The sequence below is a fragment of the Lycium barbarum genome, chromosome 9 (assembly GCF_019175385.1).
Source record: "Lycium barbarum isolate Lr01 chromosome 9, ASM1917538v2, whole genome shotgun sequence".
NCBI lineage: Eukaryota > Viridiplantae > Streptophyta > Magnoliopsida > Solanales > Solanaceae > Lycium > Lycium barbarum.
The window spans coordinates 97,342,989-97,369,624 of record NC_083345.1 but is presented as its reverse complement, the minus strand read 5'-3'; the positions used below and the strand labels follow the sequence as shown (position 1 = coordinate 97,369,624).

The 26,636-nt window shown below is 34.8% G+C and overlaps 2 protein-coding genes and 1 long non-coding RNA gene across 5 annotated transcripts; all 3 read left to right on the top strand.

Annotated features, from left to right (window-relative positions):
- Positions 1–1,855: 1,855 nt before the first annotated feature.
- Positions 1,856–9,389, top strand: LOC132609114 (SNF2 domain-containing protein CLASSY 1). 3 transcript variants are annotated; one of them, XM_060322968.1, is made up of 6 exons: positions 1,856–2,299; positions 3,193–3,364; positions 4,491–4,744; positions 4,948–6,420; positions 6,648–6,803; positions 7,119–9,389. In XM_060322968.1, the coding sequence occupies exons 2-6, from the start codon at positions 3,319–3,321 to the stop codon at positions 9,051–9,053; spliced, it is 3,864 nt and encodes a 1,287-aa protein (XP_060178951.1). In that variant the 5' UTR covers positions 1,856–2,299; positions 3,193–3,318; the 3' UTR covers positions 9,054–9,389. The 3 variants fall into 3 exon arrangements, with proteins under 3 accessions (XP_060178951.1, XP_060178949.1, XP_060178950.1); XM_060322966.1 differs by having other exon boundaries at positions 3,187–3,364; XM_060322967.1 differs by lacking the exon at positions 1,856–2,299 and adding an exon at positions 2,339–2,472 and having other exon boundaries at positions 3,187–3,364.
- A 3,701-nt stretch (positions 9,390–13,090) lies between these two features.
- LOC132609113 (uncharacterized) lies at positions 13,091–15,346 on the top strand. Its single transcript, XR_009570702.1, has 2 exons — positions 13,091–13,321; positions 13,703–15,346. It is a non-coding gene; the product is annotated as an uncharacterized LOC132609113 (long non-coding RNA).
- A 9,663-nt stretch (positions 15,347–25,009) lies between these two features.
- LOC132612051 (uncharacterized) lies at positions 25,010–26,406 on the top strand. Its single transcript, XM_060326395.1, has 4 exons — positions 25,010–25,234; positions 25,347–25,587; positions 26,168–26,223; positions 26,347–26,406. The coding sequence occupies exons 1-4, from the start codon at positions 25,010–25,012 to the stop codon at positions 26,404–26,406; spliced, it is 582 nt and encodes a 193-aa protein (XP_060182378.1).
- The last annotated feature ends 230 nt before the right edge of the window (positions 26,407–26,636 follow it).

Sequence of the window (26,636 nt, the reverse complement as noted above, 5' to 3'; positions counted from 1 at the left end):
TTTTCATCTGCTATGCAAATGGTCCAATCAGAAAATAATCGGCTTGTTGAGTTGTTGGCAAAGTCAAGTGCAGACAGACAGCGAAATATGGAGATAAAAGATAGAGCTTTGAAACTAAAAGAAGTTAAAGAAGAAAATAAAATTTTATTATCGAATTTAGATTCTATTGATGATCCAAATATTCGTGAATTTATTTGACAAGAACAAAAATGAATAATGGATAAAAGAAGTCAACAATTTCAACAGCCACAACCACAACAATCCTCTGCCCCATACACTCAATATTTTAATGATATCGGTGGATCTGGAAACGACCTATCCGAGTACTAAATTATTGTTATAATTTTCTAAATTATTATGTTATTTAATGTTTTTTCAATTTTAATGTATTGAACATTATTATGTTATTGAACATTGTGTTATAATTTTAATGTATTATGTTATTGAACATTGTGTTTTAATTTTAATGTATTTTCAATTCTAAATTATTATGTTATTGAATATTGTGTTATTTATTAACAACATATTATATTTATATTTGCATTTTTCATTTTTGTGATGGTTATATTTTTTTATACAATTATAACTTATAATGATATTAACTTACAATTTTATATAAAAATAATATATACAAAAATTAATTTATAAAAATTACACTCCAAAATTAAGATGTAAAATTAATATTATAAAAATATTACATAAAAAATATTTAGGTATATTAGGGACCTAAATGAAAAAATTAAAATTTATAATATGTTAAATTAAAAGTGTTATATAATAAATAATAAATAATAAAATATTAATGAAATAGTGCAAGGTTGGAGCTCCAAAACATCATTTTCCGCACCAAAATAGCATTGGGGGTAAAAAATAGTCCAAAGTTGGAGATGTCGTTTGGTAGGAGGATAAGTTATCCCATGTAGATGGGATTGGGTGGGATAAGATGAGATTACTAATCCTATCTTTTATCCATCTACATGAAATTGGATGAGATATCAATAAAGTTATCCCACCAACCAAACATAAGATTAATTCTAATCCCATTATATTAATAATCCGACTCATCCTATCCCTCCTACCAAACCACATTAATTTAGTGCCTTCCCCTTAGTAAGCACCGGTTGCAACTACTCCTCGATGTTGGCCCCCGTTAATTCGGTAACTAATGTTCCTACCTAACCCTTTATTTTCTTTCATCTGTGAATTGATAAGGACCGAGTCCCCTTAACTCGTGAGAGGAGTTTGTGTTTTGTCATTTTACTTCATACTCTCCGGTTTAAAATAAGCGTTCACGTAACCTTTTTTTTTAAGTTCTAAATAAATGTTTACTTACATAATAATCAAGAAGGAATTAAATTTTTTTTTTTCAAATTTATTCTATTTACTCAAGGCAATAAATAAGTAAAATTCTTATTAATTAAGAGTAGTTTAATAAAAATACTTATTTTTTTCTAGAAACTGATATTTTCTTAAGAAGTTTGAAAAAAACTAGGTGGACACTTATTTTGAACTGGAGTTTTTAATTTCCTTCTTCCAATAAGGTTACTCCTTTTTTCTTTTCTCTTTATTTATTTATTATGTGTTTAGCTTTAGGGATCCTACTTCCTATATAAAAAAGGTAGTCCGGTGCATCAAGTTCCCGCTATGCGCAGGTCCGGAGAATCCTACTTCCTATATCAAACACAAATTTTCCAAAAATAAAAAATAAAAAATCAGAGAACAAGACTTAACAAAGTTGGATTTCCAACTAGGTTTTCAGCTCAAACATCTATCATGGTCAAGACCTATTAAGTGGCAGCTCAAACATCTATTAAGGTACTGTATTTTCACTGTCCTCTTTTTTTACCATTATAGATTTCAAGGTACTTTTTCACCTCAAATTTATCGTCACTCATGCAAAAAGGGGAGACACTGTACTAGCAATGCACAAAAACCCATTATGTGACACAGAAAAACAGACAAAAATAAACCCAAACCCCTAGGAGAATCACTTTTGTCAATTTTACCCACTGAACTTTTCCCTTATTCGCTCTCCACTCACTCACTCATTCACTCCACTTTCCGAATTCTCGCCTTCACAAATGCATTTCAATTTTCAACCAAAAAGGTGTCCAATTTTCAGAATCAATCCCTATCAAATTATTTAGAGTTGATATGTAGCTGTGTCAATTGAGTAATTCAACTATCCTGCTAACTGTTCCTCATTTGGAAAAAAAATTGGAATTTGCTGGAGGAAACAACATTTCTGTCAGATTGAGGGGGTATTTCTGGACTATTAAGACTTTGGTTTCTCCATTTGGTAAATTAACTCCTTTTTATGAGTATTTCTACTAGTAGCTTCTTTTTTTGGGGAAATTTTTGTAATGAAACTGCAGCATTCTTCTGTTTTCATGCCTAGAAATATTTGCTACCGTTGTTGACTTAACCCATACATGAATTTCGATTGTCTTGACGTTGATCATCAGAAAATAAGTATTAATAGTGCCTTTAAATTCTTCTCTTGTTGTATCTCTGTTTTTTTAATACTGTTTTGATGCTACTTTGAAATGTTACAGTTTAGCGGTTATGGACAATCAGGGTACTAATTATGTTGTTAAGTTAACAACTTGAACATATTTAGCAAAGTTGCATTATCAGAACTGTTCTTTTTCTTTTTCTTTTTTTCATTCTTTTTGGTGTCTTTTTCCAGAAAGGAGAAACTTTTATAAACCTTAATGAACCGCATAAGTTATGCATGATAGAAATTTTCACTTTTTAATGCAACTTTGTTCCCTTGTCTCTAGACAATATACAGTGTATATATATATATATATATATATATATATATATAGTATATATAATATTCTCACTTATTTACTGAGAATTAATCTTTAGAACTGAAAGTTTTTTCTGTTTTATATTTATGATTATGTGAAGTTCAACATGGACATTAAACTGTGTGGTCACTAAGGAAATGCATGGAAGACAAAATTTCACTGATTAATAATGTGGTGTTAGATATGAAAATGAGACTAAAGGAAAACCAAGAAATCAATTTTATAAGAAAATTTGACCTTTTTTTGAAGAAACATAAAGGAATGAGAAAGAATAACAATATTCCTATTTATTTCATCTTACAAAAATGTTGTAGATTTTTTTGGTTATCCAGGATTTTAAACAGTGGTTTAAACTGGGAAAATTTTGCAGCAACAGATGTAACTATTGTACATAGGAAGTTGCTTTGTGGCTTTGTTAGTATCAGTTGCAGCTATTGGGCACAACTAGAGTGATTCTTTCTTTGGACTGTTGACAAGGTTGGATTTGGATCTTTAAGGGGAGATGAAGAGGCATATACATTACAATGCTCATCCAATTGATCCACACCGTAAGCAGCTTGGTCTTCGTCTCTTTTTTTTCTTGGTTAATGTTCAGTTTTCTTACTATCCTACTGTTGTTATTGCGTATGTTTTCATAATTGTTGTTTCTGCTTTACTTTAGCCGAGGGTCTATTGGAAACAGCCTCTCTACCTACCAAGGTAGGGATAAGGTCTGCGTACACTCTACCCTCCCCAGATCCCACTTGCGGGATTACACTAGGTATGTTGTTGTAATGTTATCAGCAGAAGACGCCTGGGAGAATGATCAAACCACGATGAAATTGTTGAAAACACTTTTGCAAAGGATTCTTCAGTAGAGCTGATTATAGATAACAATATATTATTTGAGTGGAATCTTGTGATGATGTTGATCTTCTAATTGTTGGTTACTATTGGATTGTAAGGAATCGAACCCTCTGTTGCTCGGACTCTACAAAAATGTCGACGGGTGCATGTCAGATCCTCCAAAAGTAGTGCATTTTTGAAGGATCCGACACGGGTGCAGCAACATTTTTAAAGAGTCCGAGCAACATAGATCAAACCTCATGTAAACAACTTACTTATGTTTCTGAAGGGTTTTGCTTGATGATCTACTGGCTGGGAAGGTTTAGTAGTTTCTTTAATCAAATTAACCACGTATAACTTTGCTGTAGTGGCAATATTACACTCTTTCTCCTGCTTCAAATTTGTCATTTAGCAATTCTATCCTTTTTCCTGCATGATTACATACTTGTAAGGTATAAGCAATACCAGCTATAGAAAAGACAAGCAGAAACTGGTTAGTGCATATTGTTCTTACTGTCATTCAGTCATAAAAAGTGTCAGACGGTTGCAACATTGCTGCCTCTGGTTGAAGCATTGAGTATTACCTCCCGTTGCTTGATGCTCAGTCTTCTTTCGAGGTTTGATTTTAGTCATTTCTTGATACAAATGGATTTTGCATGTTAAGCAAAAGACTTAATACTCTTTTCTGAAGCAAACTATCTCTTTGCAACGATTGATACGAGATATACGACAGAACTGAATATGGATTCACTTCTTTTCTGTAGAAATGAGGCTGTAAATTATACGTCTGACATTGGACTACATCTTCATTTTGACTTGCACTTTGACTGTTCCTGTATCATTTGACAGCATTTGAGGCATTCTGGTACGGCTCTTGGCAAGCTGTGGAGCGCCTAAGGATCAGTATGGGGACCATCACTACTCATCTTCTGGTTGATGGGGAAGTGCTTGAGGAGAACATTCCGGTATCAAATCTTCGAATGAGGTCTCGAAAAGCTACTTTATCTGATTGTGCCTGCTTTTTACGACCCGGACTTGAGGTTTGTGTGCTTTCAATCCCTTATCAAGGAGAAGATTCAGGAGATGAGAAAGATGTCAAGCCTGTAAGTAGCAGCCTTGGATAATTAAACTGCATTCTTTTATTCCAAATAATAGCGGATACTTTTCACCAATTGTTGTACCTAAGTTAGGTTCTTCCTGACTTCTGGAGTGGCACATAGTGCTTCCTCCATTTGTTTTTTGGGGTTGCTTTCCTCTGAAGTTTACTATCTTATTGTGCTTATCTACCTTTGATTCTTCCATGTAGGTATGGATTGATGCAAAAATAAGATCTATAGAGAGGAAGCCTCATGAGCTCACTTGTACTTGCCAATTTTATGTCAGCGTTTATGCCACTCAAGGCCCTCCTCCCATTTTGAAGAAAACCTTAAGTAAGGAGATAAATATGTTGCACATTGATCAGATTGCCATTCTCCAAAAACTTGAACTTAAACCTTGTGAAGACAAACATTATCGGTGGAGTTCTTCTGAGGACTGCAATTCGTTGCAGACTTTTAAACTATTCATAGGAAAATTCTCCTCGGACCTCACATGGCTAGTGGCTGCATCTGTTCTCAAAGAAGCTACATTTGATGTGAGATCAATGCACAACCAGATTGTCTATGAAATTGTGGATGACGATCTTGACAAAAAAGAACCAAATTCGGACCAACATTCTTACTCCGTGAATTTCAAGTTAGAAAACGGAGTTTCAACAACCACTGTTGTTCAATTCAGTAGAGATGTCCCTGATATAAATCCTACCAGTGACCTAAGTGAAGCTGGGCCTCTGGTTCTGTATGACCCAATGGGACCACGAAGGTCAAAGCGTCGATTTGTACAGCCAGAGCGTTATAATGGATGTGATCATGATTTGGCAGAATTTGATGTTGAGATGACACGGTTAGTTGGGGGTAGGAGAAAAGTGGAGTATGAAGAACTACCACTTGCACTATCTATTCAGGCCGATCATGCTTATCGGAATGGTGAAATTGAAGAAAATGCCAGGTCTTACAGGAGAGAGTTGGTTGGGGGACATATTAGACCTCATGAGAAGAAGTCCTCTGAATGTTCAGCCGGATGGAGAAATGAAATGAAATCAGATGTAAATAAGCTTGCATACAAGAAATCAGTTACAACTGACAGTCAACGTCAACTTGCTATCGTTCCCCTGCATCGTCCTGCGGGAACTGATTTGATGGTCCATCAACAGATCCCACTTGATGTTGAAGTTCCTGATGAGGTGTCGGCAGAGATTGGTGAAATAGTTTCCAGATACATATATTTCAATGGTTCTTCAACATCGCATAATAGGAAAGATTCTAAAATGAACTTCACAAAACCAGAAGCTAGACGCTGGGGGCAAGTCAAAATTTCAAAGTTAAAATTCATGGGACTTGATCGTAGAAGTGGGATGTTAGGTTCACGTAAGAAATACAGTAGAAGTACTTCTAAGAAGGATAGTATTTATGACATAAGATCATTCAAAAAGGGTGCTGTAGCGGCTAATGTGTATAAGGAATTGATTAGAAGGTGCATGGCAAACATTGATGCCACACTTAATAAGGAACAACCACCAATAATTGATCAATGGAAAGAGTTTCAGTCAACAAAATCTAGCCTCAGAGAGTCAGCTGAGAGCCTCTCAAAGAATAAGGAGGAAGAGATTTCAGAAATTGATATGTTATGGAAGGAGATGGAACTAGCCCTGGCATCATGTTATCTTCTCGAAGACAGTGAGGTATGTCGTTTGAATAATTACTGGCATTGGTAATGTTAACAAAGACATATTGTTCATGGAATGTGCTTTTTGCTACTGGAAATTATTGGACTGGTCACTGTTTTATGTTTGTATATTATCTTGATCAACGATTCAATGGTGAATGTTATTTTTCTTTCATCTACCAATTATATCTTCACTGCTGTGTTACCTTATGTTTGATGCTGTCCTTATTATATATGGCACAGGATTCCCATGTTCAATATGCAAGTAATTTCAGCATAGGAGCTGAAATACGTGGAGAAGTTTGTCGACATGATTATCGACTCAATGAAGAAATCGGAATTATTTGCCGGTTATGTGGATCCGTTAGCACCGAAATAAAGGATGTCCCACCACCCTTTGTAAGTCAAGTCTTGAAATAATTTCATTTGCTCTTATTCTGAAGCACCTGCTTAAGAAGTCTTTGAGATTTTTCCTGTAGAAGATTCCATGAAATGGTAGCACTTCCCAAATGTTTTAGAGATGAAGCTTTGTCTTGGTTCATCTCATTATTTCATCCTACATGTAATAGGAAGTATATTCGGCGTGTAATTTCAGTATGCATGTAGAAGCAGATCTATACTATGGTTCTTGTATATATTAGGCTTTTATTGCTATGCTCTTTTGTTTATTTCCTTCACCATGCTTAGTAGAATTGCATTTGTTCATGTCTATAGATGCCTTCAGCAAACTACAGTTCCAGCAAGGAGCAAAGAACTGAAGAAGCTACAGATAACAAGCAGGATGGAGATGGCCTTGATAGTTTGTCCATTCCTGCTTCTTCCAGCGCACCTTCATCATCAGGAGAAGGGGAAGAAAATGTCTGGGCGCTGATACCCGATCTAGGAAATAAATTACGGGCACACCAAAAGAAAGCCTTTGAATTTCTGTGGAAAAATATTGCTGGATCCATAGTACCTGCGGAAATGCAACCAGAAAGCAAAAAGAGAGGTGGCTGTGTTATTTCTCATACTCCAGGAGCTGGGAAGACCTTACTTATTATTTCCTTCCTTGTAAGCTACCTGAAATTATTTCCTGGATCACGGCCATTGGTCCTTGCTCCCAAGACAACACTCTACACCTGGTACAAAGAAGTACTTAAGTGGAAGATTCCTGTGCCAGTCTACCAAATTCATGGCGGTCAAACATTTAAGGGAGAGGTTCTAAGAGAAAAGGTGAAATTATGTCCTGGTCTTCCTCGCAATCAAGATGTCATGCATGTCTTGGACTGCCTTGAGAAAATGCAGATGTGGCTTTCACAACCCAGTATTCTCCTTATGGGCTATACCTCCTTTTTAACACTGACACGGGAAGATTCACATTATGCGCATAGGAAATATATGGCCCAGGTGTTGCGGCAGTGTCCAGGGCTCCTAATACTTGATGAAGGGCACAACCCAAGAAGTACAAAATCGAGGTTAAGAAAGGGTCTAATGAAGGTCGATACACGACTTAGGATTTTGCTTTCTGGTACATTATTTCAGAATAATTTTGGAGAGTATTTCAACACACTTACCTTAGCAAGGCCAACCTTTGTTGATGAGGTCTTGAAGGAGCTGGATCCTAAATACAAGAAGAAAAACAAAGGTGCATCGCGCTTTTCATTGGAAAATCGAGCAAGAAAGATGTTTATTGATAAAATCTCAAGCGTCATTGATTCAGACATCCCCAAGAAAAGGAAAGAAGGCCTAAACATATTGAAGAAACTAACAGGTGAATTCATAGATGTGTATGACGGTGGATCATCTGATAACCTTCCTGGTTTACAATGCTACACTTTGATGATGAAATCAACTACTCTTCAACAAGAAATTTTGGTGAAGCTTCAAAATCAAAGACCCATCTACAAAGGATTTCCACTGGAGTTAGAGCTGTTGATTACCCTTGGTGCAATCCATCCTTGGTTGATCAGAACGACAGCATGTTCAAGCCAGTACTTTAAGGAAGAGGAGCTGGAGGCTCTCCAGAAATTCAAGTTCGATCTAAAGCTGGGTTCGAAAGTCAAATTTGTAATGAGCCTAATACCTCGTTGTATCCTCAGGAAAGAAAAGGTTTTGATATTTTGCCACAATATTGCTCCAATTAATCTTTTTCTGGAGATATTTGAGAGGTTCTATGGTTGGAGTAAGGGCACCGAAGTACTGGTGCTTCAAGGTGACATTGAGCTTTTTCAAAGAGGAAGAATAATGGATCAATTTGAGGAGCCAGGCGGACAATCAAAGGTTATGTTGGCATCCATTACAACTTGTGCAGAAGGCATTAGCTTGACCGCAGCATCACGTGTAATATTACTGGATTCGGAGTGGAATCCTTCTAAGAGCAAGCAAGCCATTGCACGAGCTTTTCGGCCTGGTCAGGACAAAGTTGTCTATGTCTACCAGCTTCTGGCGACGGGCACATTAGAAGAGGAGAAATATAAAAGAACAACATGGAAAGAATGGGTATCAAGCATGATATTCAGTGAAGACCTCGTGGAGGACCCTTCTCACTGGCAAGCACCAAAAATTGAAGATGAATTGTTGAGAGAGATTGTTGAGGAGGATCGAGCTACATTATTCCATGCCATTATGAAAAATGAGAAGGCTTCTAACATGGGAAGTCTGCAGGAATAAAGTCCCTGTGCCTGATAAGGAATTTCCATAAGCCAAACATTAGCTGGTGTGAAGACAAATGTGTTCCATCGCATTTGGAGGCGGATTCAAGATTTAAAGTTGGTACGTGTGGAATAGTAATGTAATAGTTCTCTTTATGAAAATGTGCAAGGACTCAGTATAAATAAAAGTGTTTCAACATCTTGTATTATATATGTGCAACTTGAGCTGAACACAACGAGAGGCGGATTCAGGATCTTAAGCAAATAGGTGTGAAATACTATTTGTATATTATGCTTCTTTGTGGCAATGTGTAAGGACTCAGTATAAATAAGTAGTATGTTTTAGTTTGAATTATATATATATGTAACTCGAGCTGAATGCCCGTGCTTGCATGCTGTGTTTTTTCGACCTTCTCTTCCAATGTGGAAGAACTTATCTAATCCCAAAACCTTCAAGTTTATAACTGATTTCTCAATGCTGTCAAAAGAACACGAAATAACATATCAGCTAATAGAATTGGGTCGTCATAAGTAGATCTTAAAGCTACTGGTTGACAAGCAAGAGTGCTACAATAATGTTAAGACATCTCAATAAGGTTTCGCTAAAATTACATAACAATATTTAGGTGTGTTGGTTTTTAGCAATGAAATTTTAGGAAAATAACATAGAAGGACTTGAGACAAAATACTGGCAACGCAGTCAAAGGAAATTATTTTATTTAGCTTCGTAAGCTCTGCATTTCTAGGGAGCTTGCAGTTAAAAAAAATAATAAAAAGATAATCATTATCCTAGATTAGAAAATCTTCACAGAATCAAATCTATAACTAACTAATTACTAGAATATAGGGATAACTAGCTAACAAACTATTAACTAGAATTTATTATAAGAAAATTAAACCAGTAAAACAAAAGTTACTTCTGCCCAAAAGCATAATTTTAACACTCCTTGCTTTAGGAACGACAAATTCTAGACTTGCCTGGAATTGACTTAGTAAAGAAATATGTCAATTCATCGTTGGTCTTGCAATTAGGCCGATTCACTTCTCCAAGTTGCAACTCTTGATTGTCAACAAAAGATTCTAACTTGTGTTCACCTTCTGTTGAATTAAATGAGAAATTTTTACCCCTTCATTTTAAATCGTAAAATCTCCTTCTCAGTGACATTAAAGATTTGACAGTACTTGTCTTCAAGTAACAATTTATGATCATGTTTCTGTTAGTTGGCCAGCTCTCAATAGATTCTAATCAATATCAGGGACGTAAAGATTTAAAATTATTTTTATACGTGAACTTGTTTTGATTGCAACTGTCCTTTTTTTCCTGGCAGGAATATAGTGACCATTCCCTGTTTTGACTTTTTTTTTTCTTTTCACATAGACATGAACTCTTTAAAAGGATTTATGTCATGTGGTTGTACAACCATTGTCAATCAACCAAAAATCAGACTTCTTGTTTGAGAAATATGTTGTCACAAATAAGTCGTCTTCTTCTTCTTCTTCATTGGCGATTTGGACATCGACGTCATACTTTTGAGATTTGTGCAAATAACAGTTTCATGAACAAGATGGTTGTAGCTTTTGCATTATGCATCTGGTCTCTTCCAACATTTAAATGGAGAATATCTTTTTTACCACAGTGCTGACAAGTTAGGTAATTTTTCTTTGAATTATTACACTTGCTTTGAATCTTATTGACTGTCAGCTCCTTCACGAATACCATCTTGCCTCATAAGCTTCCTTTACTCTTGTGCTTGCAATGTATTTAGCAATTCTGCCAAGGCAGTCTTGGACTGATCCTTTGTCTTCTCCAAGGTAATTATTGATACTTCATATCTTTCAGGCACCATAACAAGAATTTTTTCAACAATTCTTGAATCTTTAAATTTAGTGCCAAGCAATCTTACCTTGTTAACAATGCCAAGAAGTCGGTATGAGTACTCTTTGACGGTCTCAGATTTCTTCATCTTGGGCAAATCCATTCCCTTATTAAATTCAACATCTTTCATGTCTTTTATTCTTTCATCTCCTGTATATTCTTCCTTCAAATAATCCCAATTTTTTTTTGTTTCTTTGAGAGTCATAACTCTCGTGAAAATTGTTGCAAACACATGAACAAACAAAGTTGTTTTCGCTATTCTGATTTTCTTTTTCTTTTGACTTTTGATCACGACCACATTGAGATTATTGGCCAGCGAAAGAACATTATAATCCTCTTCCACAACCTCCCAAAGATCTAAAGCCTCTAATAAGTCTTCATTCTTACTGTTGAGATTGGTAATTCTCACCATCAAAGACAGGAGGTGCTATTTGAGAAAAAACTGGTTTCAGTCTCCATGACACTCACAGATCCCATAAGAAGAAGGCTCTGATACCAATTGTTAGTTTTTAGCAATGGAATTTTAGAAAAATAACAGAGAAAACTTAGAAAAAGTATTGGCAATGCAGTCAAACATAATTATTTTATTTAGCTTTGTAAGTTTTGCATTTATAGGGAACTTTCAGTGACAAAAACAGTAAAAAAATAATCATTATCCTAACCTAAAATATCTCCACAGAATTAAGTCTGCAACTAACTAATTACTAGAAAACAGGGATAACTAGCTAAAAAACTATTAACTAAGATTTATTAACAAAAATCAAAGTAGTAATATAAAGTTACTAGAACCCAAAAATATAATTTTAACAAGGTGTCAAGATTCTTTAAATGTTGCTTTTAGTATCCTCTATATATATATATATATATCAAAGTAGCTCTCATCTATTTTTATTATGTGGGTATTTGTAATAGTTTGTTTATATGTTAGACAATCATTAGAGCTTGCTTTGCTTTTTCTCTGCTCGCTCCCGCATGTCTTCTTCCTACTATAGTGAAAGATATTTCACTTCACCATAACAAAAACCTGGCTAACCTTCTCTGCCAGTTAATCTAACCACAGGGATTCTCTTCTGCTTATTTAAAAAAGATAAATGCGGGCCATACCCTTTCGGTCATATAATTTATCAAATTTGACCGATTACTCTTTTATTACTAGCTAGTTAGTCAGGTTTTTATAAAATCCTAGTCCCCAAACCCTATTCCTTCTTTCCCTTCTTTCTCTATTCTCTCCCCTTGTGAGGCGTGTTGACACCCAATTTTGTCCCGCCTTTCTTCCAAAATATTTATTTACGCTTCTAATATTTTTGACAACTTAAAGAATAGTTATTTATTACAATTATTAGCTTTCTATTAATTTTGTCGTTCTTCATTATCCAAATGTAGTCATTTCCTGTTATTATTATTATTATTATTATTATTATTATTATTGTTGTTGTTGTTGTTGTTGTTGTTGTTGTAGTTGTTGTTGTTGTTGTTGTTGTTGTTGTTATTGTTGTTGTTCTTGTTCTTGTGATTGTTGTTGTCGTTGTTGTTGTCGTTCTTGTTATTGTTCTTGTTGTTATTCTTGTTGTTGCTATTGTTCTTTTTATTGTTATTGTTCTTTTTATTGTTCTTGTTATTATTATCATTATTATTGATTGTTATTGTTATTGTTATTGTTATTCTTATTCTTATTCTTATATTGTTCTTATTACTATTGTTCTTACTATTATTATTACTATTATTATTATTATTATTATTATTGTTATTATTATTATTATTATTATTATTATTATTATTATTATTATTATTATTATTATTATTATTATTATTATATTGCGATCACTTAATATTATAATCGTCATGATCACTTTTAACATTTCTATTCATTGTCTTACGCAAAACGCATCGCATTTATTTATCAATTAAACGATAGCATTTACTTACTTTTAAACTTTTTAAATATTATCACACAACTGTTACAATATCATATAATTTTATTTTTTATTGGAGTACTAATAAATATATTTTTATATTAAGTAATATTTTGATACATGTTAATTTATAATTAAATAAAGAGTGTCTTTCATCTTAATTTAGGAGCGCAAAAAAATAAGGAAGAAAACATCTTAAGTCCAAAATAAAAGACTTCATACTAGCTCAATTCATATAAAATCTGATCCAACATTTTAGCCAACTCTAGCCCAAAACATGGCTCAAACGTTTCAGCCCATCCATCCCGAATATCCCTAAACATTTGCAAACCTAATTTCTATTAAAAAACAGCCGCACGTTATTCTTCTCCACATCCATTCTCAGTAACGTTCCAAAAAATTTTCAACCCAAAATCAGAGGAGGTCTCACCTTTTCGGGAAAGACCTCAGATATCTAGTGCTAAGAACGCTCTTTGACTGAAGGATGAATTCGGATTGGTGAGTTCAAATTCGATTTATTTTATCATTTTCTTTTCATTTTCTACAGTACAAAGCTTTAATTGATTTCGTCTGGTTCTTTCTTTTTCTGATCTGGACTGGCATATCCATAAAAATCTGAACGTTTGGATTTCAAATGGAGTTTTGACCAAGAAATCCCGCCTAAAATCTTGGAACCCTAGCAAACCTTAAGTTCATCCAATAAATACTAGCATTGGGAGTCCATTTGGGAAAAGTTTTAGAACGGCCTCTTTACCTCTGGAAGCTATTTTCAGCCGCCCCTCTTGCCTTCACAAAACTTTTGTTTTCTTTTCTTTTCTTAACTCCAAAAGTATTAACTGTTTGCTGCTATCTTTTTATCTAAAAAAAAAAAACTACTAGAGTTCGAGGTTGGAGCACGTCGGATCTCAGACCTCGCGCCCCAGTTTCACTGCACCCGAAAAAGGTCAGTCCTTTTCATTATGTCATTATTTTTCAAGTTGTAATTAAGATGTAAAAATCTGAACTCATTCTTTATTCTTGCATTGTTAACATGGACTTTCAATGTCCGAAATCTCTTTGCTTAAGTCCTCTCAATAAATGTTTGTTAAAAATGTGAATATTCATATGTGTTCATATTCAGGAAATTAGTGTAGGGATTTCTTTTATATGCTTACATTGCCACCTAATTAAATACTTCATGGATGTGAATTTGGTCTTATCATGATTGAGGGGGTCATTTCCTTTGTGGTGCTACAAAAACTTTGGCCGAATGTGTAGCCTATGTTTTTATCTTACTCATATCTTGGAAAGTATGTTCATCTTTGAGTTTTAAAATGAAACAAAGAAAAAAACCTATTCATGCCCTTTTGTACTTAATATATGCTTAGATATTAGGAATTTAGCGTTATGTGCCGCCTTGTTGGAATTCCTGCATTTAAAAATCCTCTCCTTATGAATCTATTTATTTTCTCATCATCGACGAGTATTGTCTGTATTAGAAATCATGTTTCATCACCTCTGTTTAATTAAAATAGCTCTAAAATGAGAACTTGACTAAGGTAATGTATTCTCATAGGTTTTCACAATATTAGTTGTTTACAGAGTACATATCAATTCAATGGAACCCTTGGTTTTAGTTTAGTTTAGAAAATGACTTGAGTGATTAATTAGCAGCATCATGCTAAGAAGCTATTGTACCTTTTCTTTTGTGAATGAAAAACAGAGTTATTTGCGTAACTTTAAAGAATGTGTTCCAGGATCCCCTTGTTTTTGTTTGAATGATCTGTATGTCTTAATATTTATAAGGTTTGCTTATTGCATTTGTTAGAATGAATCATTTTGAATCTATGCTCATTTAAGTATTTAAGCTTGCCTAGTTGAAACTATAATATGGAGCTCACTGATGGTTATCATGCTTAAAATTGAATCGGTGTGTGCTCATTTTGGGACTGCGAAAGCGGAGGAATCTGATGTGAACTATATTTGCCTAAACTTGCTGTGATGCGGATTGATACTATAGAAGGGAAATATGCAAATAGAATTTCCTTCATTATGGGAATTTTCTTCTTTACACTCTTAAATATTTGAATTGTCTCATTAATTTCTTATTTTCCCTTCCTTTTGCATGTACACTTTGGGAGTAACATGGAGTCTTTCATGAAAGGCTCTCACCGCTGCATAAGTCCCTTGCCGCCATTAGATATGGAATCCGCGTCTTCTTTTCAGTCACTTCTCTCGTTCCCTCGAAACTCATCCGAACAAAAATTGCAAAGAGGGACGAGAGGAAGTTTGGAACACATAATTATTTCCTCATTCAATTCTGTCCCTCTCTGAAAAAACATCCCAACAGGAGCGAGGAAAAGAGGGGAGAAGAAAAGAATGACTCTTGCATTTTTCAAACTTGTTATAGGATTTATTAACTGTTTGTTCTCTGATTGTGTATGTGTTACACTTAAGATTACTAGTCTTCGAATACCTAATTTAGAGGGGAGGTGCAATTGGTACATTATTTCAGCAGCTATCGAAAAGTAATATTTTCTGAAACTCTATTTTATGAATCCCAAAACGGTTTAAAAATTGGCTATGTAGTTTTTGAAAGCACAAACGTGAAAAAAACGATTCTTTATAGTCTTTTGGTCCATCTTTGAAAGTGAAATCTAAATATATTTTGTATCTCCGAAACTGCATTTTTTGCCAAACCAGGATGACACCAAGTTTAGGCCTATTTTTAAATGAAGGAGATTTGCTTATAAAGTTTTTTTTTTTTTTTTACTTTAATAGCTGATATGTATATTGGCTTACCTGTCCTATTTTTTGTCACCTCTAACATTTGAGTAGTTAAAGACAATTGATTCTAAATTATGAATTATTTTAAACGCTTAAAAGACCTTCACTAATCCTGCTCACCCTTTTTTATAAGTTTAACTTATAACTAAAATTCTGTGCTTCTATTTTTTTAGCCTTAATTAATTAATCTAAGTTTGACCGGTTAACCTTAATTAACGGATCTTAAAGGATGCTTAACCCCTTTCCTTTAGGATAACTAATAACCCTTACCTAGAATCACATTAGTTAAGTAGATCATTAATCGGAGTTAATTTTAAGCATTTATTTAATTAATAAATGGGTATCCTAATTCACCGTTAAAATAATTAGGTGGCGACTCCTTAAGTTAAATAATTAGAAATCACCAATATGTTGTACTCCGCTTTGACCCGATTAAAATGGGGTATAACAAGGTGGTTGTGAATCTTCGTCGCCCAATACCACCACTTCACCACCTTTGCCGCCCAATTTTTGCTGGCTGGAAATTGTCACCGACATGTAGCTAGGAACCTCCATTCACCTTCATAATACACCCATCAAATCGTCTCCTTCTCCGCTAGTAAGATTCATAACTTAAAACCTTCAAAACTCACTCCATATCCATGAATTTCAGAATATTTGAAATCTCTAATTTCTTCGTTTTCAAATTGGTGAAGATACGCTTATCTACACAACACAAAACTTACATAAATGGATAGATCTTGAATGAATCTATCATTTCGTATCGATTTCAGTATGAAACCTTAAAAACCAATTTTCAGATGAGTCGTCGGCTACCACCCTAAAGCTCTGGTCTCGTTACTTTACACTCTCAAGACAAAGACACTGATCATGAGGCGTTGAGTTTCCTTCATTGTGATGGTCGGATTTCGATATAGCGATTGAGCGTAGCACAACACCTCAAGTCTATTGGTTGCCTTTGCATATTTCGTTTGTTCTGTTGGTTAACTATGTTTATACATAGTTATACAAAGCATATACATTATTTATGTATTATATATACAGTGTATATAATGTATAATATTCCCTCTGTCCCAATTTATGTAGCACCATTTGACTTGACACGGAGTCTAAGAAAGAAATTAAGGGAAGACTTTTGAAATTTATGGTCCAAGACCCTAGATCATTTCATTAAGGGTATGGAAAGGGGCATAAAATTCCCCTGAACTATTGGATTTGGTACAAAAATGCCCTCCGTTTACCTTTTCGCTCTAAAATGCCCCTACCGTCAACCTATTAGGGCTAAATTGCCCTTATTTTTAACGGCCCCTTGATGACAAGGACATTTTAGAGCGCAAAGGTAAATAGAGGGTATTTTTGTACCAAATCCCATAGTTCGAGGGCATTTTATGTCACACCCCAACCTTGGTAAGGCGTGACTGACACTCGGCACCCTATGGGAACCGAGCGAACCAAACTGTAACTCACGTTTTCTGTACCTCGAAAGGCAACATAAGACCAAGGTACTATAAGCCATAGGGGCACAAGCCCAAAAGATAACATACTTATGTCTTCAAACTAATCTCGAGTGCATATGCCGGTAAGGCTATCCATAATAATGATACAATATAGTACAAGTCGAGTTAATTATAAGATATCTAACTGTGCATATCTGTCTACGAGCCTCTACAGGAGTACATGGCATAAAGTGGCCGGAACAGGGCGCCGCCATACCCATGCAAATGCATATGCAGCCATGCTGACTCATAGAGCAACTCCGAAGCAAGTGGAGCGCCACGACTCTGCCTGCTGAGCTGGTATCCTTACTGAAAGATCCGTCAAGCTGTATCTCAAGACCTGCGGGCATGAAACGCAGTGCCCCCAGCAAAGGGATGTCAGTACGAGCAATGTACTGAGTATGCAAGGCGGAAAGTGCAACAAAATAGCCATATACTAAAGATGAGAAGAATAAGAATCAACCTGGCATTTCTGAACTACCGATGGAAATCTAGCATATGTATACATACCTCTTCATCTTCTTGCGATCTTTACTAGGTCTGTATACCCTACCATAGTCTTAGTTACCTTATCATCAAACGTTATCTGCATATGTGTTGCGGCGTGCAACCCGATCCATATATGATACATGTCTCTCTCTATACTCTCGCATGCTTAACCATATCTATGTATAGTACTGTGCCTTTATCTTACTAATCATCCTATACTAACTGCCCAACTGATCAGTGGTAACTGCCCGACCGACTGCAGCCCGGTAGTAATAACTGCCCATCCGATTATCGCCCGACGGTAGAGCACAACTGCCCGACTGATCAGCGGTAATTGCCTGACTGGCTGCAGTCCAGTGATAAATATATACATCTGCCCAACTGGTCGCAGACCAGTGGTAATTATAATCAATATCATAACTAAACTTCTACAAGTAATCTCTATGCACTTCCCGTGGTCATCACTTAACCCGTAGGGTCTACATAATCACATAAGACTTATAAGCACCGCTCAGGCCATTAGTACTTCTTCCCGCTTGACTAAACATTAACCAAGTCCTAAGATACAACATAAACCTCTCTTCGAACACTAAATACCTCATTAGGGATCCTCTACTAGCACTCTATTCATGTCCTATAAAACATCCCTTAAGGACCTATTCCTAAACTCTTTGGATTATTATTATGGAACCGTCATCATGATCACGTCTCACCTTGGAGGAACAAAGTTATAAGATGAGATCAACATCAATGAATACCATCAATAGCCATGAAACAAGCTCAAGGATATCACAAGAACATCGGGAACTGTAAGCTTTGGTACTTTTAGGAATGAGGTTATTGAAGATATCATGTATAGGTTCACAACAAAGGAATCATGCCTTAAGAAAGAAAGGTTTAGCCTTAACATACCTGGAATCTTGCTCCTTGACCTTCCCACTTATCTCCTGACTTGTAATCTACATATAAAATCATTCATACTATTATTAGGCTCACCATCATACACTTGTCTTAAGCCTTTAATTAAAATCCCTTTAGAATCTGCCGAAATTCGGGCAACATCTCCCCTGTTTATATGCCTAACCCAAAATCTCAATTCAGCAACCAACAACAATAATAATAATACCAACATCAACAACAATATTATTAACACCAAAATATTCCATAAACATCTCACACGATGTTTTATCCAATTTTCCGACCCATAAATTCATTATACACTCATTTAGTAACTTCTCCTCCGTAGATAAGCTTAAATCAATACTAATAAAGAAAGACTCATACCTTTCACCCGCTAGAATTGCAATATCTTCGATTATCACCTTGAATCCAAGCCAAGTTTCGCCGCAATTCGGTATTATAATCGCAGCTATGTGTTGTCCGAACTTAAATTCGGGGATTTCACTTAATTTGCATTAAAATCTAGTAGACGAGAGTTGGGAGAGTTTTCTAGAGAATTTGGGAAATATTTGGAATGTTGTTGGCTGAAAAATGAGGTTTGGGATCTGATTTGATCCTTAAATAGTGAGTCAAATTCGGGCCGGGTCACTGTAGCAGTACTGTAGCAGCCAGGTTACTGTAGCAGCATTTCTGCTTCGTCAGCCTAAATTGCAACGTCCATAATTCTCCACTCCGATGTCGTATCGATGAGCGGTTTGTTGCGTTGAAAACTAGACTCGACGAACTTCATTTTAGGCGTTTTCGTTGCTTCAAAACTTCTCATATACTAAAAGATATTCTTTCTCAAAGTTGGCCCAAAATTTGCCCTTCATATTTTCCACAAAATTCAAGGTCTCAATAGCTTATTTCTTCAACTCCATTTGGTCGTGAGACTTCCCAGTACTCCTTATATATCACTTTATCCATAAGTATACCTAATAATTATGCCATTCCTTAAACCCGAAAGACGGCTCATCTTGATCATAATTCCACGTACTTGTACTTACTCAGCGAACGTTCATCTGAAAGTATGGGGTGTAACATTTTAGGCCCTTTTCCATTTAAAAAAAAAACATTGTCTCTCTCTCTCTCTCTACACTCACCAGCCCACCCAACCCCCTTTGACCCATTCTCTTCTCTCTTCCATTTTAGTTTTCCTCCTCCCATCAACCCCTCCCTCCTCCAATATTTTCTCTAAATTCTTATTTGTTTGCTAATTTTTTAAAAGTAAACCGTTTAAGTATGCAAAATTATTTTAATTATGACCAAAATAATTAAATTAGTTTGAGTTTTAATCTGATTCTAAGTTTTTATCATTTACTTAATTATCTAAGCTTCTTGATTTAACAGAGTAAAATATTATTTATTAATTATAAGTTAGCTTATAAAATTAATTAAATAATTTTTTTCACTATTTAATCTTTAAAAATTCTGATAAATGCCTTTAAAATCATAATAATTAGCAAATATATACTCTTCATTATTTCCAGATTGATTGCTCTTGATTTAAACCCGCCTTGAACCTGTCTTCAACCGGTTGGTCCATTGGACGAACCATTGGTTCTGATACCACTTATTGATGTCGAACTAACAGGGCGTCATGCAAAAGCTATCAAAACAAACCTTGAATGATGATAAAGCAGACAACATAGAAAAATAAGCTAAAAGGAATAATATTATAATACGTTTTGGTCAAGTGACTTGCATATTGAAAAACTAATATAAAAACAACTATAAAAATTGTAGAGAAAAAAATCTTCCCCCAAGCAAAACTCTTAACCCTAAAAAAGACTACATTGTGGATGCTATTGTGGTATGTTGTATCAGAGGGATTCTATAATTTATAGAAGTCTAAAACATTTTCCTCCAAGAAAATGAATAACCAAATATGAAAGAGAATTATATTTTCCTTTCAGGAAAAGTAAAACAATTATGGTTATACTTTGACTTTGAAAAGTAAAACTCAAACTTGGTAAGAAAATCAGGGCAAAAAAACCCTAACACAATCCAAAGGAAGCCCATCCTTCGTCTGAGAAAGACGCTACATGGGCCCTCGAATCACGGGGAATATTATGGAGATTAGAATCAGGGTATACATTTAGAGTACTCACAAAATAATCAATAAAATATTTTTTTTCTCATATTTATGTTATGATTGCGGTATTTATTTTCTGCTAACAAAATTTATTAACAAATTTCAGTTTAGGCTTCCGGACTTATGCCTTGTTCGATATACGCTTTTAAAACACTGCTTAATCTTTCTTAATCATATCATATACCTGCATTGATAATCAATTTTAATGAATCTGGCTTGTAAGAAATATGAAAATTTACTGGAAAACCATAGAAAATAAATTGGCAAAGAACTGTGAAAGAATAGAAATAATGGATAACATATTTTGAGGAATATATGGTTCATAAGGAATTCGACCCGTTCCTAGTATTTGGTTATTTGAAGATATTTTATACCAAAAATGAAAAGAAATGACCTCCATCATTTAAGGGGCCAAAGTTATTTTTCTTTACATAATTCTAACGTATACTGTACAGTACATCACTTGCTTCAATCAACATAGAGACATGATTTACTTTTTATATTCAAATTAGATACCAAAAAAACACTATCATCATACTTCCTATGTCCCAATTTATGTTATACAATTTCCTCTTTAGTTTGTCCCAAAAAGAATGATACATTTCTATATTGAGAAATAAATTAATTTAAAATTTTCCCTTTTACGCTTAATGAAATGATTTACACCCACACAAATACCTATGGCTTGTTTAGGCCACACGTTTCAAAAGTCTTCCTTTCTTTCTTAAACTCCGCACCTAGTCAAACTATATCACATAAATTGGGACGGAGGGAGTAATTGTTATCCTATCTATTCCTATAATTTGCACGAAATTAAAAATATGGTATTTGTTGTGGGGGTTATGTCCATTCAGTTCAAGAGTACTTCACTTTGGATATTAGTTGTTGCTTCATTTCACTATGTGTTAATTCAAATTGAAAGATATTGACACTTATGTACATGTTCCTTCATTTTGCCCAGAATTGTTCTTACTCTTTATCTTTATATTGGTGAGGGATTGTTGGACAATAACCTTGTGATAATGCAAAGAATAAATAAATTCTCATATCTCCTTTTCAATTCCGTTTTAAAGACTGATTTATTGGTGATTTTAATAGCCAGGTAAATGACTTATTAAGTTCTCCTTAATGGCTGAGTTAATGGGTCATTAATCCTCTTTGACCCTTTCTGTTTTTCAGCTTATATAAACTAGCCTTCTTGGTGAATTATTCACATTGAAAAAATCATTTTTCTCATCTTTTCTATTGAGTTGTTTTTTGGGCAATTGGTTTTGTGCAACTCCAAACTTTCAGCCACTAGTGTAAGTGCTTGAGAGCGCTGTGGAACCTTAGGGAGTGACCGGCCTTAATAATTTGCACTGTAATCGGGCCGAAATCGCTTTCAAAGCAGTGACTTGTCACGACGCAGCGTTAATATGATAAGTTGATTCTATCATTTTGTTCAATTTTTGATTGATATTATTAATATTTCCAACAATTACCATATGCTACCTAGCTTTATACTCAATGAAGTACTGAAAAATGATCAGTAAAATAATTTTCCCACAATAAAACATGAATTCTCACGAAAAAAAAGAAGTCATCTTTATGTCAAATGTTTCACCCTGAGAGTCAAAGAAGGAAAAAGAAGGAAGAAATGTAACACACTGGCCTGCAACAAATACCATATTCTTTACCGTTCTTTTTTTAAATAAAAAATTGCCCATCTCCATCAAACTATCACTCTTAATTCCTAATTTAATTGTGTTGGATTCAACATCATCATGTATTCATCTCCCTATAGTAAAGACGGATTTGTTTTGAGTGAAAACCAAAACCATGGGCTGACTTAAAGCCTGAATGTAAGCTTGAAACTTTTGGTCCATCTCTGCTTTAAGTTATTTTCCAAATGAATATAATTAAATTAAGGGAAAATTTCACAAATGACTAACATTTGGGGTTTAAAGATTCACTGTAGCAACACTTTCATTATTTACGTATCGTAGCAAATCCAAACCATTTATCTGCGTGTATCCACTATTGGTTCACGCTGTATTCCGGATACAATAAGTTAAAAGTTGCTGAAATCTTGGAACCAAATCTTTTTAAACATGGCAAACAAAAATAAAATCTTCCTAAAATCATGCTTAACATATAGCTTCCAAAAATTAACATGGCTCATTATTCCTCCATACATTCGAATTTGAATTCAAATTTGCATCATCAAAAGCTGAAAACAGAGCAATTTCAGTCAAAAATTAGAATTCAATTATACCAATTCCATGCATAAAACTATCTCAGAATTTAATTGCGAATCTCTTGCGTCTGTGTATGTCAAATTCGGTGTTGTATGTATCAGTTTCTACGTAAATCCTTTTTGTTGACGTATACAGACATTGTTGGATTCATCTCGTCGCCATTATATACAGCAAAAGGTAATTAATAGTTCAATTTATGTTTATGACCAATTTATACAAATATAGATGATACAACAGTCTTACGGATGATTTTGTTGCTAATTTTTTGCAGTCCTGAATTTTCCGTTCTAAATTCAAGTAATGTCTAATATAACAGCTGTAATTCGACATTCTGGTTTTTGGAACGATGACAATTGTTTCATTAATTACTCTATAGATGCAGTAGTTTTCAAAGAGTATGCCTCATATGATGAGTTAGTTGATGCAATAGCGAAGCAGGTGCGAATAGATACAAGTATAAAAAAAATCACTATCAAATATATGACCGACGGTAATTCCATGCCTATGGAAAAATGCACAACGACATGAGTGTCCGGGTGTATGTTGAACTGAAGAAAGAGACTAGGCAGTTCGGGATGTATCTGTTGTTTATCACAACAACTGATAGGACGAGTGAATACAGTCTATCGGGCGAAATTGTTATTCAAGATACCCTAGCAATAGCGGATACAAATGGTATACACGAAATGGATGCTAATGATTCGATAGCACTGGCGGCATCAGCTTCTAGTAAGGAAATAGTTATATTCGGAGGAGAGAACGATTTCATAATTTCAAACCGTAATAAAAAAGAAGTCATGGTAAATCAGGTATACAATGATAAGGAAACTTTGAAAACTGTGATGACGAAGTATGCTATTGACAATAGATTTCAATTCCGAACATAGAGGTCAAATTCTGTAAGGTTAGTTAGTTACTGATTTTTTTGATGTATTTGTATACCTCTATAAATTCAATACAATTATGCTAGGGTAGTGTATTAAACTGCTTACATGTATGTCTACTAAATTTGAATACATGATTATATGTGTTTTGATTATTTATATATTTTCTAAATTCACTGTTTTGAATAATCATATGATGTGTATTTTTTGATTGTATATGTATATATACATATCCGGTATTGCAGCTACACCCTTGCATGTCTTTCTAGACAATGTGAGTGGAAATTGAAAGCTTCAAGTATCAACAGATCAGCTATGCTCAAAATCAGAGAGTTCGAAGAGAAACATACATGTCCATTGAAGGATAAGGTGTATACGCAACATCAAGCTAGTAGTGGTTTTATAGCTGGCATTATTAAGCCAAAATTTAGAAATTATAAGAGGAAGTATGTGCCTAGTGATATAGTAGATGATGTTAAAAATGATTTTGGGGTGGATGTGCCATACATGAAAGCATGGCGTGCTAAAGAAAAGGCTATGACGGAGTTAAAGGGTGAGCCAGCCGAGTCATATAAGAAATTGCCGGGATACATATACATGTTGGATAAAACATACTCAGGTTCTCATATAAGAATGAAGAAAACATCTGAAAATGAGTTCTTGTATCTTTTTGTAGCATTGTATGCATTTATAAAGGGGTTTGAATGTTGTCGACCCATCGTGGTTGTAGATGGCAACCACATCAAAACAACATACAGTGGGACATTTGTTTCAGCGAGCACGATGGATGGTGCAGGTATTTCAAAATCGATCATTTTAGTTATATAAAAAGCTTATAGAACTCAAAAAAAAAAATATGTATTCGACTGGTTTTGCAAGGAACATACTACCTTTGGCGTATCGTGATTGATTCAGAAAATGATAAGCCTTGGACATGGTTCTTCGAACAGTTCAAGGAAGCTTATGGGCTACGGGAGAGCATGTGTGTTGTATTTGATAGGCATGAAAGCATCATCAAGGCTGTATCCAAAGTATATCCTAATGTTCCCCATTTTGCATGTATATGGCATCTTTGGAAGAATGTATACAATAAATATTGAAAGAGTCACAAGGTGCTGAGTGGGGTGTACTATGCAATGGCAAAAACGTATACACAGGATGAGTTTGACATGCTAATGGAAAAGGTTGAGACGGTGGATATTCGTGTAAAGGATTACTTGGAGTTAGCGGGAAGGGAAAAGTGATCTAGGCTTTATGCTCCAGTCAACCGAGCATGGACAATGACGTCTAATATTGCTGAGTCTATCAATTCAGCTCTCGTACAAGCAAGAGAATTGCCAATATTTGATTTTCTGGAAGAAGTTAGGATTATGTTTGGGCGCTGGAATTTCACTAACCGACAAAATGGTTCATATACATTCACAACACTTGGGAAGAAATTCAATGAAATGCTTTCCATTAATGAGCGTAAATCTGCACGCATGACAGCTAGTTTCTGTGTATCTGTTTGTGTATTTAATTTCTTCGGTATATTTCATGGTCTGTATGATTCTTAAATTTATATATTATTTGAAATACACCTGTAACATGCTAATATATTTTTGTATGGTTTCTTAGGTAATACCATCAACCGAATACGTGCACACGGTAATTGATGAGGGGCGGCGTTTCATAGTTTGTATTGAAAAGAAGACATGTAGTTGCAAAGAGTTTCAGATGGAGGAGATTCCCTGCCCACATGCCTGGGCTGTTCTTAAGAAAACAAATCTCACAGCCGACAACTATTGCTCAATAATATACAAACCTGAAACTGTGATGAAGACTTATGATATCCCAGTTTATCCTCTACCCGATAAGAGTGAATGAAAAATACCTGGATACATTTTGAAAGAGGTAGTTTTTCCACCGAGATACAAGAGACCGCCTGGAAGGCCAAAGAAGAAGCGCGATAATTCTTTATCTGAATGGTTTTCAACTAAACGTACAAATTCGTGTAGTAGGTGTGGACATGTTGGACACAATAGGCGTTCTTGTACAAATGAGCCTCGAAGAAAGTAGTTGGTGGTTCTGTTCTAAATCTTGCTGTCTAATGTTTTTCAATATTGGACAAAATCAACTGCAAAAAACGATTGTCGTTTATGTTCCTTGATTTTTGGTCCTGTATGTTTGTTTGGAACACTGAGTAAATGAAACGATTTTATATGAAAGCATTGAAGTGTCTGCGGTTTATTTTGTTCATGATTTAAAATTGTACCAATACTAAAGTTGAGCACTTATACTATTCTAAAGATTTGAAAGCAGAAACAGTTTCTTTGAAGGAATGATATCTATCAACTATGTTCTATAGCTATTTGAATGAATTGTATCCAAGATATCCCCGGAACCAGAATACAATTTTCTGTGAATACAGTTTTGTGTGAATACATTACTGATTGCAGATATACAAAATCTTGTTTCACTGTTTTCTGTATATGTTGATTGCATATACAGCTATGTGTGAATACAATTCTGCATACAAAAAATAGCTAGTTGTACTAACTTGTATCCAGTATATTCTGAATCCAAAATACAACTTTCGTGTGAATACAGATTTGTGTGGATACATTACTGAGTGCAGATGGAAATTCTGTCTGTGGATGTATTCAACATTGCTGATACTAGATACAGCAATGTGTGAATACAATAGAGAATGCGTATACAACATCTGCTGATACTAGATACAGCAATGTGTGAATACAACTCTGAATGCGTATACAACTTTTGTGTGGATATAGCTTTGAGTGAATACATTACTGAGTGCAAATGGAAATTCTGTCTGTGGATGTATTCAACATCTGCTGATGCTCGATACAACAACGTGTGAATACAACTCTGAATGCATATACAACTTTTTTCACTAGCTTGTAT

Excerpts from the sequence above, each read along its gene's own strand:
- LOC132612051 (XM_060326395.1), top strand. The coding sequence starts at position 25,010 with ATGACGTCTAATATTGCTGAGTCTATCAATTCAGCTCTCGTACAAGCA. Across the intron at positions 25,588-26,167 it reads TTATCCTCTACCCGATAAGA|ATATACAAAATCTTGTTTCA; the intron begins GTGAATGAAAAA and ends TACTGATTGCAG. Across the intron at positions 26,224-26,346 it reads TTGATTGCATATACAGCTAT|ATGGAAATTCTGTCTGTGGA; the intron begins GTGTGAATACAA and ends TACTGAGTGCAG.
- LOC132609114 (XM_060322968.1), top strand. The coding sequence starts at position 3,319 with ATGAAGAGGCATATACATTACAATGCTCATCCAATTGATCCACACC. Across the intron at positions 3,365-4,490 it reads TCATCCAATTGATCCACACC|CATTTGAGGCATTCTGGTAC; the intron begins GTAAGCAGCTTG and ends ATCATTTGACAG. Across the intron at positions 6,421-6,647 it reads ATCTTCTCGAAGACAGTGAG|GATTCCCATGTTCAATATGC; the intron begins GTATGTCGTTTG and ends TATATGGCACAG.